Raw genomic sequence first — 21,012 nt, 5'->3', positions numbered from 1 at the left:
ATATTTATTTATTGAAATCAAAAGTTTACGTCTGAATTAGTCGCATTTCCTTGCTCCCGGCACTCTCTTACTCCCATAGTGACTCGGAGTCCCTTAAAGTTGCCTGTGACCTCATAGTTGCTTAGTCAAAGATATTTCAATAAGGATATTAGTTACCCTGTCTACAAGACCCCGCCATTGGACCTTTAACCAATTCATTCTAATGCATATTATCGTACCTTGTTTCTTTAACATCCATTTTAATATTATCCTGTGTACCCCAGGTGGTCTCTTGCTTTATGTTTTCCGAATCAAATGTTTTTGCGTCTCACGCCTAATTTTACTCTCACACATTATAAAACGGTGTGGAATTTCACCACTGTCTCGTATTTGAGACAAAATTTATTAAATATCTGAGGTCCTCACGTCGTTGAAGATGTCGATGTTGGTCTTCCGGTATGGACTTCCAGGAAAACACCAGTGTTTCGGAGAAAAATACTGTCTACATCTTCGGGGCTGGAGTGAGATGTATTTACAAGTCCAAATTACTTTACAACTCGGAATACGAACTTCGGTAACGTTAATCGAACTCTGACATGTCGATATTGAAATTTTTTTTATCTCTTGACTATAAACCCTCTTATTTAACAACAAAGGGGAACAATGTCTTTGAATCTGAGATCTTTTATCTTCTGTTTCTGTTTGCAATTCGCCTGACTATTGTTTCATTGCGTACCACCAGCAACGTCGTCTTCTCTTTTCCACTGTCTTGTTACCCTTTCCCGTGTCTGCGTGCCCTTGGAAATTCTCACTTGTGTTTTGTGATTACAGACTCCGAATCGTGAAACCCACGTTTCAGTTCTTATCCAGGACAGATCGAGGGTTCCTCTTAATCTCTTTCATGTTTGACGCTCCTTTCTCCCTTGCCTGAATGAGTCACTTTTTGTATTAATGAAATTAACAGACGGAACACGAAGCCGCTGACAGACAGCATTACGAAACGCAAAGGTATTGAATTAAAGTAATGCACAAAATCGGAGATCTAACACAAAGTTCAAGTGATCCGTGTAGCAGACACTCCAACATTGTTTATCCCAAGAAGTATTTTAAAATTCAGAGAAACCTGTTTTTAACACCGTTACAAATATTTTCAGTCGCATATTTTCATGTTCCCGTTTTGTTAAGTGGTCTAATGCCTTGATGATTTCCATCTAAAAATCTCGTACCAGCATTTCTAAGGTCCACCATATGTTTCTACAGAGACTTCTGACATTCCAGGACGTATGTCAATTTCTCTTTATTTACGTGACGCCAACGAATCCATCAGAGCCCAAGGTCACATGTAACATCTCGTAACGTTTCATCTTTTTAAGATAAGGATCGCCATTCCTCCCCTTATCTGCTGCCCTGGATGCTGGATTAGCTCATTCGTGGATATTCTTCGTTACGCTGAAGCTTGAAGCCGCTCCTTGTAGTGACAGGTTCATTTGTTCATCTTAACCTCAGTACTCGATACATCATTCTAAAATCATCTTACAGAGAAGCAGAATGACATGTGGTTGTTATGGATAATCACAGTGTTGTTAAGGTTCAATTACGTATGACGGGGTTTTGCAAGGAGACTCTGCCATTCAATCATGTCCTGAGCATGTACTGCGTGTTGCATAAATATTTTACCCCACTGATTTCCATTCGTGACAGAATTATTCCGGTTTAAAATAGTCTTCATTCGCGTCGTGCTGGTACAGTGTTGATAAGGGATTGTTCATCGAGACGAGAAGCGAACCTCAGTCACTGTTAAACTGTGACGTGTTTGTAAGAGAAATGGCTGCTTCAGACTCTCACTGAAACATCTACTGAGATGTGAGTGAAGTTGGTCCTTTGTATGTCGCCAGAGTCCACTCCAGCTTTGTACTTCTTAATTTCCAATCGTCAGTGATATCAATTTGCCTACCTTGCGAACTTCTGAGGTAGGAATGACAATAATGAAATTTTATGTAGGGCCCTCAATATTTATACGTCTTTATACGTCTTTGGAAAAAAAAACATACAGCTTTTGTTGAGGTAATATTTTGAAAATTAAAAAAAGGACATGCTTAACGCAAGAAGTTTATATTTTATTTTATATTTGAATACGATAATTAATGGGCCATTGGTAATATTCTGGTGACGTTTTGTACAAACTATAACATAACTGTTATTAATTTAGTTTTAAAACAGCGACGTAAAATGACGTAATTTAAAAAGTAGGCTAATGAATTAATATTAATATTGTGATCGATTGATTTGTGTGTTCTGCTCTCAGTTTTATGTCTTTGAATGAAATGGTGAAATCACTTTGGTATAGCCGGTAAATTTGAATCGGATGACTTCCAAACACCAGTTGACCGTAACGAATTCTTGTCGGCCTACCGGCTGTGTCAGGTAGTTGAGTCCCAGAAGAATTAATTATACTTATTCGCCGTGAAAACTTCAGACCACTACGTCAGCGTACTGAATAACTTTAATAAAGACGATATTATATTAGTAATGCGCTGGACACTGCATTTTATAGAAATTACACGAAGTTTCTTGACTTGGCTTTGGTTCCGACTTCAGGAGACTGGTTGTCGTCGTATTGACAGATATTTTATTTGAAGAGCTGACAGGATATGACTTCTTTTCAACACTAGGCTAGTACACTAACGGAGAGCTCCTGGTTTTAAAATAATAATAATTGTAACAAGAAATCCGTTGTGTACTGACAACTATTCATCTGCAGACTGGATTATCGAGAGTATTCCGAAACGTCGATTATGTCTATATCAAATACGCCTGTTCACCACACAGTGGAATGTCCGACACGATATTATCATTCAATCGGTCACTGTAGTCACAGATCTTAAAATAATCTTAAGACGAAATATTTCTTAAGATTAATCTCGTAGGCCTACGAATCGTTCTTGTATTTTATTCCACTGGATAGCAAGCGATTCTGTGATAAGACTGATTACTGCTTGGGTTAAATTCAGCACCGGAATTTATAAAATAAAAAAAATGAAGAGAACTTGAGGAAGATGTTAAGGATGGTGACAGGAAGGGACGGAACAAACTTGAGTAGAAGGTTGAATGATATTTTGATGTCTTTCAGGATGCAATTACTACCATATTCACAATCTATAAGCCCCACGAAAAAAAAAACTTATTTAAAATCAGAGTCAAGCTTGTTTAATCAATATACAAACATACTCGAGATAGCTAATTAGTATAGTAGCTTTTTTGAGCAGGGCTTCCTCCCTGGCGGGGGGAGGGGGTAGAAGGAACTGCGATGTCGAAGCAGCTCTTTGCCACCCCGCGTTTTAGGCTACGTGCTACATAAATCGGCCATATTTATACGTACACTTATGAATGTTTTTAAGTTGTGTTTTCAGGGTATGAGCTACACGGAATTCGTTTTAAAACATGTTGTATTGAAAGTCATTCATCACATAATAACAGAGTCAATCAATCAGTTTCGTACATTGATTGACAAGCGAACTGGGGAAATTTAAGGGTGCAACTATCTTCAATGTTTACCGTATATGTTGTATTTTTTTAAAAAAAAACACTTAATATTATTTATCTTTTTTACTTTTCAGTTTTCGTTTTCGCTTGGAACGAATTGAAGGATCGAGAAATATCAATTGATTCCACATCGATTACAGCGGTACAGTGCAGCACAAGGAAAGCGGTTACATATCGTAGGTTTATCAGAAGGTATTGCCTTCACAGCAGAAACCAAGTTCATCATGTACATATTTCGTAGAGGGTAAAGGTTTTCTGCACCTCTTCCGGTGAGAGCTATCCTCTACTTGGCTTCTGTAATGCGACTATGTTAAACATAAAAATCTATGGAAATTTTGCAAAATTTTATTCGATTTTTGGGATATTTTTATTGTAGAGAAAAAATTACAGACGTTATTCACATACTCCAGGATGTGACAAATTTTTTTACTATAAATCTTATAACTTCACCACATATAAACGTTTAGGCCTCCTTGCTGTACATTCGGTTAATTCCCGGGATTTAGCAGATTCGGGGAGTTTGCTGAGAATAAAATGTTTTTGTTTCTATCATTTAAATTAAATTAGAGAAATTTCACGTTTCTTTGTCTCTACAGGATATTTCTATCTTTATTTATGTCTTTTTAAACCTTCGGATCAATTTTTAAGATAACATATTTTTTTTGTTTAAATCTTGTCAGTCTGATCACAATAAAATTCCTATTAAATATTAAAATATTACTATAATTAACATTTAAATATTTAAAATATATTAAAATGCATTTAAGAAATTATATTTAAGTTTATATAATTTTATACACCTGAAGATGGTTCTTTTAGAACTGAAACATGTCGTGTAAAAAGTGAATGTTCTAATGTAAATCGAACATTTCGATAGAGAACATCATTTTAATATATTTTAAATATTTAAATGTTAATTATAGTAATATTTTAATATTTAATGGGAATTTTATTGTGATCAGACTGACAAGATTTAAACAAATATATGTTTATCACAATATGACGCAACATTATCATCTCATAACATATTTTATAAAATCAAACAGTTTCAGTTCTTTTATAAACTTTGAGAGACATACGTAGGTTACAGAATGTAACAATTGTCAAACCACTACATGAGAACTGATTCATGTCAAAATGAGCTAGTATAAGAAATATATTTGTGGCAGTGGGCCTGAAGAAAATCTAATACCGGTTGAAGTGTTTAAATCAGACGAATTGGAGTAAACGTCTCACTGGGGGGAACAAGGTCTTTGTTGTAAAAGTTTCGTAGTAAAATATCGCTTGGAACACCTTACTGTAAATGGAAATATATTAGTTTATTCAACTGCAAAGTAACTGAAGATAGTGGCGAAGTTTTACGGTTAAAGTAGTCAGCATTTGGTTTCTACAGTAGAAGAAATTTTGTAACCACCTGTCATTCTGTGAAACACGGCAAAACTGTGTATAGTGGATTTGTTACTCCTGGAATTGTGAGTCATTAATTCTGAATGACATTTTTAAAATGTCACTAATAAGTTGCGTAGAAAAAAACTTCATATTAACTTTACTTTGTTCAGAGTATGTGTTTACCATTGTCGTCAGCGAATATACTGTTTAGATGGTTATTGCATTTTCAATATGGCGGAGGGTTGTCACCTTTTCTCTTGTGCTGCACTCTTGTGAGACTATTTTGTATCATGGTGATGGTTGAAATGGGAACAGAAGTTAATGTGTGTTATTATTGACACATGTTCTTCTGTGCTGTTGTATATCTGCTTTCAGAGTTTTATGGATTTAGTAGGCCTGTATGTAACCTATCAGATTGGCTACAGAGGTTTAGGAATTTTTATGGAGGGAGAATGATTTGTGAAGTAGTCCAAATATGCACGATGTCTTCACGAAAACTCAGTATTCTTAACATTTATTATACTTTTGTGGTCAGATATCCTACGAATAGTGTATCAGTTTTAAATTTTTAGGCACGGTTTGAAAATAAATTAAGTTAGACTGCGATATATTTTACGTACAAATTATCATGAATTGTGGCCACTTTATCAACAAATGTTCCTATGTTTAGTTTAGCAGAATTATCGTATTTTGTGTTTACGTAGTAACTAATGTACAGTTCAGAGGAGTTTCACGGTTGAAAATTATTTCTATGTAAGTCGTCAAAATAAGTGGATATCGTAATTTCAGGGTACGTTGGTGAAGCCCACAACTATCCCTCTAAGTACGGCCCAGAAACGTTTACTACAAACCAGTCTTTTAGTGTATTTTACTGTTGAAAGAGCTGTAAACTTATTTTTCGACTACTAACCTAATAACAACACATAAACAATCACAAAATTTTGTTGCTTACCGTCCTCGAAGAACAGAATTTAATAGACCTTTGTTTCTAGAAAAGAGTGAATCGATTTTATTATATTGTCGTCTATCAATAATCGAATGTGTTTTAAAATTCGTTTTTAGTCGCGTGTCAATAATCGATTTCTTTACAAGTTCGTTCTTTCTATACACTGTAAGTACAGAGACAGATGTTAATCCCAGAGAACTTTCTCACACACCGGTCGGTGACATCATGCCCAGAAATATACATTAAAGTTCCGGTAATGAAATAAGATACGTTATTATACAGTGCTCAAACATTTAACGAGCTATAATTTAGCCACTCTGTCAATTTGTGTGTTCTCTGTTGGGATATGGTTCGCCTTTAGCAAGTCAGTCATTTCATTAAATAAATTATTGTTTTAGGGAGAAAAAAACCCGTAGCATATGACGTCATTATTTTAATAGCCTATATACAAGGTCCATGCACCAGTCATTCGGTTAGAGTGTTCAAATGAATTAAGGACGCAGGAATTATCATGTGTGGGACGTGACAAGAGGACTCTCGGACAGCGGTTCTAAACATTTTCTGATTCACTGATCAACAAATCAGCAGTCAGATGCCACGGACCGGTTTACCGTCTGTTTGCAACTGGACATCACAAACAAAGGGCTACAAATATAATTAATACCGACAATCATACACATATTTATATACGATATTGAAATTAAATTCCTTACATTGTGGCAAATTCGAAAATACGCCACAATCATCGATGCTGATAATTCAAATTAAAGTTTTAACATGAGAGCGTAAGAAGTAATAATATAAGTTGACAGATGTAAGATTTATTTCCCAATGATACAGGGTGTGTCACATCGCTCTATCTGCTGGTGGAGACATTTATCCTATGCATATGTCCTCTACGTGGGGTTGTAATTAAATGTACACTGCAAGTACGCTGTTATAGTGTTCGAACCGGCAACGCCCTGCGGACCACTGGGTTATAAACACAGTGCAGAAGAACGTAACACCCGCCAAATAATTCGCAAAATCAAAGCAAAAAACTTTAATAACAGATCAGTAAATATTCTTTGTTTTTTTACAAATTACATTTAAAATTTATAGTAATTTAATAACATCCTTCCCACTTTGATGTTACTTTTTATTATTAACAACAATTTATCATTCGTCTGCTTATATTTTTTGGTCGTTCATTCTAAATTATTTTTCCTTCCCGTATTTAACATAATTAGTTAATATGCTTATATTTATTGCGTCATTAAAGAATAAGATTTACGTCGGACAACTATGACGTAGGGGGGAGAAGACAAGAAAACAGTCGAACATCAGAAACAAAAGTTCACATAAATGTAGTCATCTGTCACTGTTGAAGATAATTACTTTCAATTTGTTGAACGCAGTCACAGAGTCATTTTTTTTTGTTATATCTGGTCATTTGGAGGAACATTGAACCTGTCTCATCACCGTGATGATTGTTATTGAATTTCCAAAAATTTTTCATTGACGTATTAATCGACTAAAACAGAGTTCATCATGCAGTGGCTCGTTTTGAGAAGGCGTTTATAATAGCTTAGGAATTAGTGTAGAAGAATGGAATGAGGTAGCTCGTATTAGCCGTTGAGAAATTGAAATAAAACTTTGTGATGTTTGTCAGTTTTTTTTTTAAAAAAAAATGTATTTGAGAAAAAACAGATTTATGATAGCATAATATTTGTTTGTCCATCATAAAAATTTCGAGCCGATGACGTAAATTTATAAAACTTGGTACGAACTTCGTATCACTAGAGGCATCTTCGCATTTGTCGATTTCCCAATACTAGTAATGCCAACACGACGACATTGCGAAATTTGTGCAAGTGGGAGTGACCCTGACATTTTGTGTTTTATGCTGATTGTAAAATAGCAATATCGCGAAATATCTTCAGTTAACTTTTGGTTTAATGGCTGTAACTTAATGAGCTATTGGAGTTACGCATATGAAATTTTGTGCAAAATTATACAAAAATATTCAATATAATCTGCACGAAGCCTTTTTCTTTTTACCAATAGATATAAACATGTTAACGATGTGAAATTATGAGGTTATGTCGGTCAAATCAAATGTATTCGGGAAAAGGAGGTGTGTCATTAAATTGTAGGCTGTAGCTTATTATTAATCTTCAATATCTATATTGAAGCATTTTAAGAAAAGTCTGTGTCAGGTTATTCCTATAACTTCTTGCTATATTTCATTGCACTTTTTAATATTATCGCGTGGTCTTCATTACAAAGATTTTGTCGCCTCGACTGGTTAAATATGCAGGGATGTGGGTTGAAATTTTAGGCCTACTGTGACGACACCTTCCTGGTACAAGTCAGGTTTAATTTACCTACTGGTAAAATCCTAAGATAAAGTAAATATTTAGACAGAAAGAAGGTGGTGTTGGAATTATAGTTCAGAAGACGAGCGGGTTAGGAACCACTGGTTAAGTAAGAAATAAAACACTACGTTATCCAAAACACGTTAAGATTTTCAGAACACTGTTCAGCCAGTGCTATGGTTACATTCTAAGATACTTAAGAGTGGTTTAACCCTTTGAAGTAAGGACGTCATTTAAATATTTAAAAATTCACTTCCTACCCCAAAGAAAACTCAATACATCTCCATTACAATTAACAGTTGATTAATGATGTTTAGGGAAATAATCGCTGTTTATTCCGAGAAACATACGAAACCCTAAAATAATCTGTTGAAAAAATGCAAAGCTGTTCATCGTTAAAGTATATGTTGTACACACAGTGAACGCTGTTAAAAGAATTAAGCACATTCGAAACTCCCTCTAGTTCAACCCGGCTCTGTTTTAATAATGATTTTCCCCGCGTATATTTTGACCTAAGAGAAGTTGAGGAACAGAAATACTGTGAAATTACCCAAGAGCTTCGACATTTGTAGTTTGTTCTTTTTCAGACACTACTGCGACCAAACGGTTAAAGACGATTTCATGTAACAAGCGTGATATATGATGGGGGATAATATTAAAATGGTCCTCAAAATAAAATGATGTGACGGTGTGGGCTTATTAAAGTGAGTCACGATATAGCCGAGGGAAAAGTGACGAACATCCGGACGGAGTGTTCCTTGAACAGCTGCGCGACTGTCGTATTCTCAGGAGAGACTCAGCTCCACGCATAGGTGCAGGAGCCAGTGTGTCTGGTGGGCAAGAACGTCCATTTTAACGTGGAGCGTCGTCCCAGTTTCGATACCCAGGACGTGTAACAAAGAAGCAACATCTGTCCTGCCATACGTTTGTCAGTGATGGCCCATTTTTGTGTAATTTATATTTTTTAGTGTTGGTACGCTTGCAAAACGGGACCCACGTTCTTTTCATGTTGCTTTCTGTGATAGTCGGAAGGGTTAGAACTTTTTTTGAATTTATGACAGTGAAAGGAATCTATAAGTAGATCTTTTCTTTGGCACTAATGTAATGAATTTGACTATTCGCTTTCGTCATAAAAATATATACAGCAGAAGATATGGAGGAACAGGGAGTGTGAGTAAGAATAAAAAAGGGAAGGAAGGGGAAAAAACGCGAAATGATGTGTCGGCCAGCCATTTTGAAGGATGTGAATGCCTGTGGTGCCATCTAAACGATGATTTACGACAAATACTTCCGGTTGTTTTCCATCCGTTTTTAATGGCTTGTGGTTTTCTCCTTGGCCCCCCCTCTCACTCACACACTGGCGGTGTTAGACTACATTGCTCGCAGAAGCCAGAAAGCAGGACTTCAAAGTGTATATGGTAGTAACATATATAAACCATATATATTCACATGTAGCCTACACATCTCGCGGTAGTCAGTGGTGGATTTAACGTGCCTTACCTAAAATTCGGGACTTTCGTAACAGACTTAAACTTCGTGGACTTTAAAGGATTGCTAAGCAGAAGATATCTTCAAAATATGACCTGAAAAATCACAAGAGAACGTCTCAATCTCTTGCAAATGTCACGTGTATAGAATTTGTCTCTGTTATGATAATAACCCTTTACGAAATGTATAGTTATAGAATGTGGTAAGCATTGTCTAGTATTGACTAGTCTGATAGATATTGACCTCCATCATCAGGACGATCTGATGATGGAGGCAGTATGTTTCTCTCAAACTTCTGTCAGTATCTACCAGAGTATACGGCGTAACACTCCAGAAGACAGTCAACTCTGTACACGTCGCCGTCAGAACTTGAAGTTTCACCTAGACGATATGTATTTGAGCAGTGAGATTCCGCGGGCTATAAGAGGATTTATCGTATTAAAGACGAAACAATCAGGGAATAATTTAACGGACATCTTAGGTAACATTTTTTCATACGAAATGAATCGGTGTTATTTTATCAGTAGTGGCCGAGACACGAAAATGAACCTTTATAAAGTATGAATTATCATTCCTGGACGCAGAATTTGGAGTTGGGAAAATACGAAAGGGAAAATAGACTGGTCAGTGTAGTGGTCCTGAGTCCTCTGTACTAACAGTACAATCTATTCAACTTGTTTGATATTGGTATACGAAAGTTGTTCTGCTGTGAACTTTTCAGAACCTAAATCCGACACTGACATTCCACGAGATCACCTAAGAAGACGAAGACATCACGAGATGAAGTGAGAAATGCATGCTCACAAAAGAAATGTAGAAGAAACACATAACTCTTTAATATTCCATACCATCACTAGTGTATATAAAACACGTCAAGTTTTGTGATACGTTTTATTGCAAATATCACCTTTAACAAGTACCAGGCATCTTGCTGCGAAACGGCCATGTCGTCACAAATCAAACTGCGGTCGTATTTCTGTAAAATGGCTGTTTCTGGACTACCCCCCCCCCTCCCCACCCCCGAAAATATTGTCAATCATATGACTTCATCCTCGTTTTAGATGAAGGAACGTTGTAAATTACGTCGTCACGCATATACCAGCTATCCTCCACCCCAAAAACCTCAAATTAAGACATAGAAGGGGGGGGAAATAAATATGTGGTTTGTACTTTTCAACGAAATGGGACTTTTAGGTTTTGTATGAGCTCATCAAAGTCTTGCAGTCAGCTGTAAGCCAGTCCCAGGTTCAAGACGAGTGAATTAACTCTTTTGGGGCCTTGTCGTAACTCTATGTCAGAAATCAGGAACTCATTTTGTATTTATGGGTTTTCGTATGATTCTCATTGCAGACGGAGATTATTTGTTTAAACATCGTTTGCCATCTGATCTTCGTAATGGTGAAGTGTTTTCTTTGCGGTACGGACTGAATTCTAAAATATTATTTAGACGAGGTTCAAAGGTTTAAAATGAAATGTTACAGATGTTATTTTCTTGACAGAACATCTGACAGTCACATAACTGATTCTGGTAACTCTGTGTCACTTTTTTAGTCATTATCCAGCATCGCTGTTGCTATAGTTTCATCTGTTAAACAACTGGCAAAAGTTTAGTTTAATTTTAATTTTAATTTTCAGTATCCATTCTTTTTCTATTATTTAATGACATTTTCTCAACTATATATGTTATGTCGCCTGGTATGGTAAGATCTTTGTAAATGTTCAGTCGACAATAATTTTGCTACGAATCGCCCGCGGACTAAATTAGGATGCTGCCCCATCTGTTGTACCAGACACTGAGAAACAGCTGAAGAAGGGACATCTGTCTCCGAGCAGAGACTTCGTTTGTATTTGTGTTAGGAAGAAGACTAGGGGGGGGGTCTCTAATAGCCTGACGTTCATACCAAATTTCGTGAAAATTCGTCTACTGATTTAACTGTTATTGGTAGACGAGACGAACACACGACCGTATCTACCAAGAGCTGTTTCAGAGATGAAGATGAACTTTGAACCAGGGTATAATGATGTGCTTGTTTCATTGCTATTTCGCGCACTATTAATTTCAGTTTCGCAACGAGAACAGTGTCCAACTGCCTGAGTAAAACCGTGTTTCCTTGCGTGTGGAAAGAGGATTATACAACAAAGCGGAAGGCGTCTCTGAGTTGCATACCACGTCAGAATGTCTACAGTACACTCTGAAGGTTAATAAATCACGTGACAGTGCCAATAATTTCGTCGTATTGATGAGGAATTATTTGGATTGCAACAAAGTACTACAAGCTGTATGCTTAGTTCCGAAAGCCATTCGTTAACCCGAAAATGTATTACCTTTGAGTAGCAACGCGAAGCAGTTACAATGTAAAAGCTATCCAAGCGAACTGATTCATGTAGCCGATGGCATTATGATCATGTGCATTACGTATTGTCGGAAATAGTTGAATGCATTGCTAATAATATTCTGAGGATTCGATTGTTACCATTGTTATCCAAAGCTACATGTATACTTTCTGCTGTTTGTTACAAACACAATCATGACAAATAAAAGAAACTTACATGTATGTTATGAGCCTGTTACATCCATTGTGTAACCAAAATTAAGTTACCACTGACTTAGCATTAAATTTAAAAATGATTTTGTATGGAAGTTTAATGACCCCCCCTTGAATGAATGTTGCGTAAATGATTGAGCTGTCTATTGTGACGTCACTCTCAACAATACTTGAATGCGGTGCGTAGTCAGACTACAAAGTCATTCAGTAACGTTGGTATTTGTTTGATTTTACGTAAAATTGCACCAATTAAAATGTCCTATTAGTTGGTAGCCTGATTTTCAAATTCATCAGTCCATATAATTTGTGGGTAACGGAATTGTATTTAACAATGGTGGTTGCTGGGCTTTCAGAGTGACAATTCTTTTCTGAGTTTCAGGGTATTATAGAAATGATTTCGAATTTGTAACCGTTTTCTGCATGAAGTCATCGTTGTTTGTTTGAGGGCAATTTATACAGGACAATGCACTCCTACAGACTGTTCCAAAATGTCGTATCGATTTGTCTTACGATGCAATAACAACTAAAATGCATTTAGGCTAAATGATCTTATAAAAATCTTGTTTTAAACGTATTTTCGCTAAGATAAATGTTTAACCAGTTACCCTTGATATGTGTCTAGGTTTGTATGCATGTTAGTCATTTCTGTCAGGATTTAAACAGAACTGAATATTTCGACACGTACCGTATTACGTCTATTTTAAAATGCAATCGATTTAGTAATAGGTTTTCAGAAAATAAATTACTCTGTATCGATTCTCAGACGCCATAAAAATTAAGTCGCACCCCAATTTCAGAAATATTAAAATGTGAAAAAATGCGTCTTAAAGTCGAGGAAATACTACTTTTTTTTTTTTTTGCAACAATTCCACGATGTGGTCTCGTGATGGTGTAAGACACCACCTACACGTAATATTGTCATTAGAACAAACATTACAACACGTGTGTCCGACTAAACTCGTTCCCGGAGACCAGCTGTTCTCTTAAATTCCTCGTAATTTTTTTTTTTCAATCTGGATAAGCAAATTTTTGGAACATCTTGAATTAGGCCACAACCACTTCGTTAATAATTCTATAATTCTACGCTTTTCAATCTGAATTATGGAAAATATCGTTAAAAAATCAAGAACAAATACATTAAAATACTCATCACATTGTGAAAATCATGATAAAGTCAGAGAAATTGTTAGAAAATCCTGTACGAGACACTGAAATTGACATAGATGTTTCTGAGAATCGACACGGACTTGGTTGTTCGCCAGGTCAGGTTCCTCTTATAATTTTTGCACCTTAAATTTCCCTGGAGTAAAGCAGACGGAGCTTTAAGGTGATCAGTCACTTCCATGTAGTACCAAGATTAAGAATGCGTCTTCATGGCGTTTTCTTTGAACGCTCCAGAAGATCAAGACAACGTACGAGTGACCCTGCCACCGAACTATCGGCTACCAAGCTCAGCAATGACGGCTTAAGTGTAATGAAGTGATAACGTGTATGGGATGAGCAGAGTATAATAACTGGCATTGCCACCAAATATCTGTACCAACAGAATATTGGTGAGGACATCTCTTACCCCACCCCTGCTCAAAGTGTCTCTCTCTCTCTAATTCCAGACCACCTCCATCTCTCTCCACACACACACACACACACACAGTCTACGTGTCAGAGGGAGATACAGTCACTATCCAGCAAGCCTTGCGACTAGAATCATCATCATCAACACACACACACATTCACTGTCTCACTCACATCCTATTGGCTGAAGCTAAGCAAATGGGTAGAAGGGATTATTGCGTCGAGCCATATTATCTCAGGCGTCCAAACGCTTCAATTTCACAAATTCTCTGTCTGGCTAGAGCTAACAGTTACCGCTAGCACAGAGCATCAGTACCGAGCTACAGATATTCGGTCCCCTCCTTCATCTCTGTTCTTCTCCTGTCTAATTCCCTTACTCTAGCATCAACATTCCCTGTACCGTACCGCCATCACATCGCCTTCTCTCCAACCCTTTCTAGTATTCAACCCCTTTATACTCATGCACCAAACATTTATTTTGCTTACGCCTTGCTGCGATAGCTTTGCAAATTCTCCATGTATTGAGTTAATGAAGTCTGTAGGAAGCCTATTTATGTACGTTCGTTGGCGTATGTACTAATACTTGGAAATCCAGATACCCAGTTAGTATTTTCTCGATAGTTGCATCATGTATTTGAATGAACATTGTTTGTGTTAGATCGTGTGACACCTCCTCGAAAGCGATGCAAATTGAAAGCAAGGGATTGCGCCGTGTACAGTTGGATTCGAAACTGGCTTTATGATTGAAATCCGTTTCTCAACTAAAACAAATTTCGTGTAGTCAAGGAAATAGACTGTGTTGCCACCAAAATTAAAATAATAAATAGGAAGTTTGAACTAACAAGGCTTGTCCCAATTTAAATACGTGAGAAATTTCAACTACTATAATACATAGCGATGAATTTGCTGTTAAACAACCATAAAAATCACCTTTTAATGTCAAGGAGCCCATGACCTTATGTAAATCAGGAAATAAAGAGTACACACAGAATTTTGATATGAAAACGTAGTGGAAAATGGTCAGTTGGAAGACTAAGAAGAAGATGGGAAGATAACATTAAGTTGGATGTTAGGGCATGGGTAATGAGGATTATACGTTGATAGAACTGGCTCAAGATCGTGTCTAATTGTCGGGCTTCGCTACCTCGGAGTTACGTAGTTAATTAATCACGTGATTATCAACGAGCCATTACTTCCTTCTTCCATGGAGCCGTGTTCTTCCTCAGAAACCAGCAGTCTCTCGCCACTCAAGAAGATAGCAACGAACCGTTTGACTTCATAACATACAGTTCAGTCAAGCTTCCCTATAATTAAGCAGTGTATCTGTACGGTCATTGTTTTTAATTTCGCTAAGTAAAAATCGAATCTGAGTCATGGAAAATGTATGTTGGTATGTGGTAATAAATGAGATCGCTGTTAGGTTAGGTTAGGTTTGACCATTATTTAGATTTTCGAATAAGATATTCAACCAAGCTTTCCTGGTTGCACTCGTCTTATGGTTTCCATCTTTGTCGCCCGTAAGTGAACTCTTTGAAGTGATTTATTTAAGAATTTACCTGTCTTACAATTTATTTTTTCTAAAATATTTCATTATGCCCGGCTTGGAATTCTAGAAACGCCTTTCCTTTCGTAGAGTGATTCTTGGACAAATATGCCGGCGATGTTGCGGTAAATCATTTGACCAATTGGTAAATATGGTGCATCGAATCGAAGCGAAAAAGATGTTGGGATAAGAAATTTGGGAGGGTCAGGGACGTATACATAGGACAAAGTAAGAAAAATTGTGAAAAATAGGTTAGCATGGTTGACGCTGGATGTAATTGAGACAGTACAGTTATAAATGAGATTAGAGAAGGGTAGGTTTTCAGTCACAAGACCAAAGTCAGAAAATAACGCTTTTGAGATAGTTATGTTAGGCTGTGAGCTCCGCAAAAACCGAGTGCTGGACGATCAAAGTCCCCCGTGAGGAGAACTGAACTCAAATGATTGACCGATTGTTTCTTCGACACAAGAAGTTCACCTTCTGTTTGTAATACTGCTTCAAATTTTCCCTCATTTATGTTTATATAATTTTTGTGTGCTGTCTCGCATTTTCAAATGTTTTATTAATATATTCTTCCTTTTTTTGTTGTTGTTTTGCTTTGTTACAATTGGTTTTGTTTGTTGCAGCGCGCGACATTGGCAGAGAAGGAAGTCAGCGCGTTGAAGGAGCAGTTGGCAACGGCAAACCAGAACCTGCAGTTGGTTGAAGGCAAAGGTGGGGGAGGCAATAAGCCCCCCGGGGGCGGCGGGGTTGATATGGAGCAAAACACAATGGACATCATCTCTCGCTCCAGCTTGGAAGTTGAGCTGGCCGCAAAAGAAAAAGAGGTGAGTGTAAAAAACCACCTCCGTAAAAGTTAGGTTAGGTTATGTTATGTTTGGTTTAGTTAGGTTTGGTTTAGTTAGGTTAGGTTATGTTAGTTTAGGTTATGTTAGGTTTGGTTTAGTTAGGTTAGGTTAGGTTATGGTTATGTTAGGTTATGTTAGGTTAGGTTAGGTTATGTTAGGTTTGGTTTAGTTAGGTTAGGTTAGGTTTGGTTTAGTTAGGTTTGGTTATGGTTAGATTATGTTATGTTAGTTTAGGTTATGTTAGGTTTGGTTTAGTTAGGTTAGGTTAGGTTATGGTTAGATTATGTTATGTTAGTTTAGGTTATGTTAGGTTTGGTTTAGTTAGGTTAGGTTATGGTTATGTTAGGTTATGTTATGTTAGGTTTGGTTTGGTTTAGTTAGGTTAGGTTAGGTTTGGTTTAGTTAGGTTTGGTTAGGTTATGGTTACTGAGTATTCTACGCATCTAATAACCATATAATATTTTGTAGAGTATGCCTACAAATTATGAAGCCTCATTATGCAAATTCCGTTATCTTCTGGCTAATTCCTTTTCATCAGACAAATGTTTTCCCGTCAACTGCAGGATAATTCTTCTCTAATTATTTTCATATAAAATCATTTTACCTCGGTCTAGTTATTTCAAATAATTAACTCTACAAGGTCTCTTAATACGTCCTTTTTGTACAACATCCGTATGTAATATTCAGTTCACGACATCTGGTGGAGTTTTGCATAACTACGGATGGTTTCGCATCTGGAAGCTCGCCGAGACTCAGTTGTACCTCCCCATCTTAGGAGCCGCTCTGTTTGTTTATACCGTTTGGCCCTGCCTTGTAATAATGACGTCTCCTAATCTCTCGGGGTCAGAGTACATGTTCCTTTGTCCACGCGTGTTACACCTCGCCGCGAATCATTATGCCGCTTTTCAACTTATATTGCATATGTTACTTTACTCTCGTCAGGAATTCAGCTTCTCAGTGCATTAGTGACACAAAGGGAATACCTGCATTCCATCACGAATCTGCTACTGTGTCCGAGTTTCTTAATTATTTGAGTTATAGTATAGCTTGCTTATTTTTGAGTTTCATAGGTGAATGCTTTTGAATATTAAAAATCAACGTTTAAAATATAAGCTATAAATGTAGGATATATATATATATATATATAATTTGTTCTTCCATATATTATATTTTATTAGTTGTTTTATTTGAACCACCGACATGTTTATCGTTACATTCATAGCCCGTAGATGGCCAATGCTTTTAAATAATAATTTTCATAAAATCCTTTTCCACGCTAGGCATAGCTCCGTAACTGCATTCAAATTCGTCGAGTGGCGAAGATATTTTTCTCATGAAGTAGATTTTGCTGAGTTTTTGACAAAAATGAACCGGTTCTCTTTTTTATACGTTCAGTTTTAGTTTGGAAATTCGTATAACGCGTTTTATGCTACAATTATATTCTCGCTTCTGCTCTGAATAACTTAGTGTTTAACGATGTATACGAAAATAAAATGATCTCCCTGCCGTTTCTGTGTCATTTGAAAGTAGTTGAAACTTTTCCTAAATAGCATTTATGTCCTACATACCGTAAATATTGTGTATAAACATAGAAAGAATTTGCTCTAAATGAGACTCATGTTACCGGTATCTGTAATTTATTAATGCTCGGTATTCCTTTATTGACTGTGTGGGGCCTTCCTTCATATTGTATCCTGTTGGCCCTTGAATCGAATATTGGAGTTGGATTTCCAGTCTGAGAGTTGGTCACGGAATATTTAGATTTATCTCACACATTTATTTAATTTTTTCCATATTTATGACGTCACGTGTTGTAACAGACGGAAACCCAGAAAGACGTTCTGTAATATGTCACTAATTAATGAAGTAGCCAACAAATTAATCAGCGAATCGGCCATCTGACCAACCAAATCAATCTGTGAGTCCATGCAACATACTTCGAAGGCGTATGGGGACCGTGATGTTAAAGCCCCACCAATTCGTGATCACGACATTAGTAATTCGAGAGTTGCTGTCAACTTTGTACCCACTATACAGGGGAGCCAGGACGTGTCTGAACCCGTCCTGTTACCTCGTACTAGGTCTACGGATCAACACTTGATATCAGAATTAATTCTGAGATATTGAACATTCCTGTTGATCACGCATTAGAACTTCCTTCACTGGAAACCAGACCATTACAAGACCATGCAGACTCGTCGGTAGATGCAAGAGTTTCGGAGAACCATGCTGTTTCCATCGTCAGGGTAGAATATCATTTAGTGTGAGAGATTTCTGATGACAGATTTTTGCATAGGCGATGATGGTTTAATTGTGAATGTTTAGTATATGGTTATGACGTCACATCAGGATGTTAATTTGTACCGTATACAGTAAACAAGCATTTTAAACATTCTATTAACAGCAATTAGACGTGTACGCTGTTCTTTATAGGCTATTGTTCAGCGTGAGACACGTAGGATACCGTCCTGTGGAATAATAAACTCCTGTTTTACCGGTCAGTGAATCAGAAGAGGTCGGGAACGACTTCTCTGCAAGTGAAATTCAGTTACTGACACAACACGCGTGTGAATTACGACAAGAGAACACATGTACTTTGTGCCGTTGTAGTACTGAGTGTCGCGTTAGTAGAGGATTGTGGGTAATACTGTGGTCGCGGAACACGCGACGCGACTTCCGCCATCCCTGGAGACGTCCGAGCTCAAAGACGCACGCGATTCTCGGGAAATAAAAAAAAAAATCTCTCACCCAAAAGTAAAGATTACGAAATGCTTGGAATCACTGCACCTGGATTATTGAACGCCTATTCAGAAGTGACTTTGCGAGCTGCAGGTAAATTTCGATCAGAATAATAGCGTACGTCTTTGGTTTTCGTCTCGTCAGAGAAATTGCGTGGTCCTAAGAGACAGGAATAAATAAGGGAATTTGTTTTTTTACACAAGTAGGAGCGTGGCAATTTTGTACTGTTCACCCCAAAATATTATCACGGCGAGTATATCTACGGTTCTGAGATGGGCTGTACACATAACACGCGTGTTAGTAACGAGAATTGTACACAAAAGTTGAAGATGACGATGAAGAGACGATTACACTTAAGAAAGGGGTAATCGATGAAAGATGAGGTTGAGAAATATGATTTGATTTATTTTATAGAAATAAGTTATACGGAAAATATTAAAGAATAAATGAAAAGACCCCTCCAATAAAATGTTATAAAACGATGGTTATCCGTGTAGCAGTCAATGACTCTGGAATATGACCAATAACATGAAGGGACTTTTAAAGTAATGTTCACGTTCAGTAGTTTGAGTATCACGAGATCAAACGAGAAAAACACAAACGAAATATTATGTATCTAAAGGAAAATTTAAAATAATTCAAACAAAAAAGGAAAACCAATTTCGGAAAATAAACACTCACCAGGGGAAAAAAATTACGCTATTGTACAAGGCCGGAGGGGGGGGGGGGCATTTGGAGAGACCCAAATTAAGACAGGATTCCTAAAAGCGTATGAATATGTGCACTGAAATTAGTTGGCCCCAAAATAAATTTTAGTGCTCAGTTATGTGAACGCGGTTACGACAGAACCTTTTTGTTTCCATAAACGTGTTGAATATCTTTGCCGACTGAATACAATCCATTGATCCTGTCGATCGCGTATGTAGTTAATGCCATCTTTTATCTTCCCTGTCTCCAGATATATGCTTCTAATGTTGTAATAATTAAGACTCCCCTCATGAGACTTTTTCCTATGTCTGCTTGTCTTTTCCCCTCAGTTTCTTTGCCGAAGAGGAGTTCTGTTGTCTATTTGAAGAACAGGTGTACGTCTGAAAATTACTTTTTACACTGGCTTCAATTCCACCTGTTGTCTTGAGGCAGCGAAATACCATGTTAGAAAAGGCATCCACCAATGTTACGTATAGAACTGTTTGAAAAAAAAATTGTTTTCACATTCATCGTAGGGTTTCGTTGTTATAAAAAACGTTCTCTCATTTTAAGATTACAATTACAGGACGTTTCACATAAACGCAACCATAAGTACCACATATAAACGCCTGATAATTCGATACGGGGGTATTTTTTAATATCGCAGGGAAAAATTAATTTACATCAGAGCATTTTGAACCGAAACCCAGGATAGATTTTTCTGAGTTGTAAGAATTTATTTATTTAGTTACTGGCATAACCACATTTTTCAATTTTGTAAGCTGCAGGTCCATAAGAAATACTGACCTAATTCAAGTATCAGAAGGAAAAAGCCATTACCTGTTTTATGGTAATTCACAACTCACAACAGGAGTACTCGTCGAGAAAGTTAAGGACCACCATGAGAATCCTCTAAAATAAGATTCGAACTGGTAACCTCTGATAGCGGTTCTCTATTCCTGTCGGATACATTCCACTACGTATTCTGAAATATACCACAGTCTTCACCTGCAGTATCATTTATTCTGACCGAGCGATGATGTAATCTAGAGGTAACTGCTTCTAACCTCGGCTGCAATACGTTCTGTCCTGTCTGATGGTTTTTCTCAGTTTCTATTTGTGCGTTGTAGTTATCGACGACAACTCTTTAAAGTTCTTTACAGTTCAGAGTATCTTATCCGACCAAGAACAACGTCCAATGTTGTTAAATAATGTAAGAATCTTCTTAAATCTTAATCCAGTGCCTTCTATATTACGACCTTTGAGTAAGGCTGGAACTTGGCGGTGGCTGGTTCGTATCTGGGATGTTCCGGGTTGAAATTTCGTCTCTGAGATCTATTCTTTTCTTGTTTAGGGATTTTTAAGAATTTTCTTG

The 21,012-nt window shown here is 37.0% G+C and overlaps 1 protein-coding gene across 8 annotated transcripts in view; it reads left to right on the top strand.

Annotated features, from left to right (window-relative positions):
- The window catches only part of ct (homeobox protein, cut), a 298,644-nt gene that overhangs the window by 125,928 nt on the left and 151,704 nt on the right, over positions 1-21,012 (top strand). For 5 of the 8 annotated variants that reach the window (XM_087357925.1, XM_087357960.1, XM_087357930.1 and 2 more), the window contains one exon: positions 15,990-16,190. In XM_087357925.1, coding sequence (XP_087214051.1) covers positions 15,990-16,190 — 201 coding nt within the window. Of the gene's footprint in view, positions 1-3,596; positions 3,715-15,989; positions 16,191-21,012 lie in introns of all 8 variants that reach the window. The other 3 variants (XM_087357938.1, XM_087357946.1, XM_087357940.1) reach the window with 2 other exon arrangements.

This window comes from Zootermopsis nevadensis, unplaced genomic scaffold (assembly GCF_977971745.1).
Source record: "Zootermopsis nevadensis isolate Lab colony 2312 unplaced genomic scaffold, Znev_1.0 Znev_ptg000002l, whole genome shotgun sequence".
In the NCBI taxonomy this organism is placed as follows: domain Eukaryota; kingdom Metazoa; phylum Arthropoda; class Insecta; order Blattodea; family Termopsidae; genus Zootermopsis; species Zootermopsis nevadensis.
This window is presented reverse-complemented; position numbering and strand designations above follow the sequence as displayed.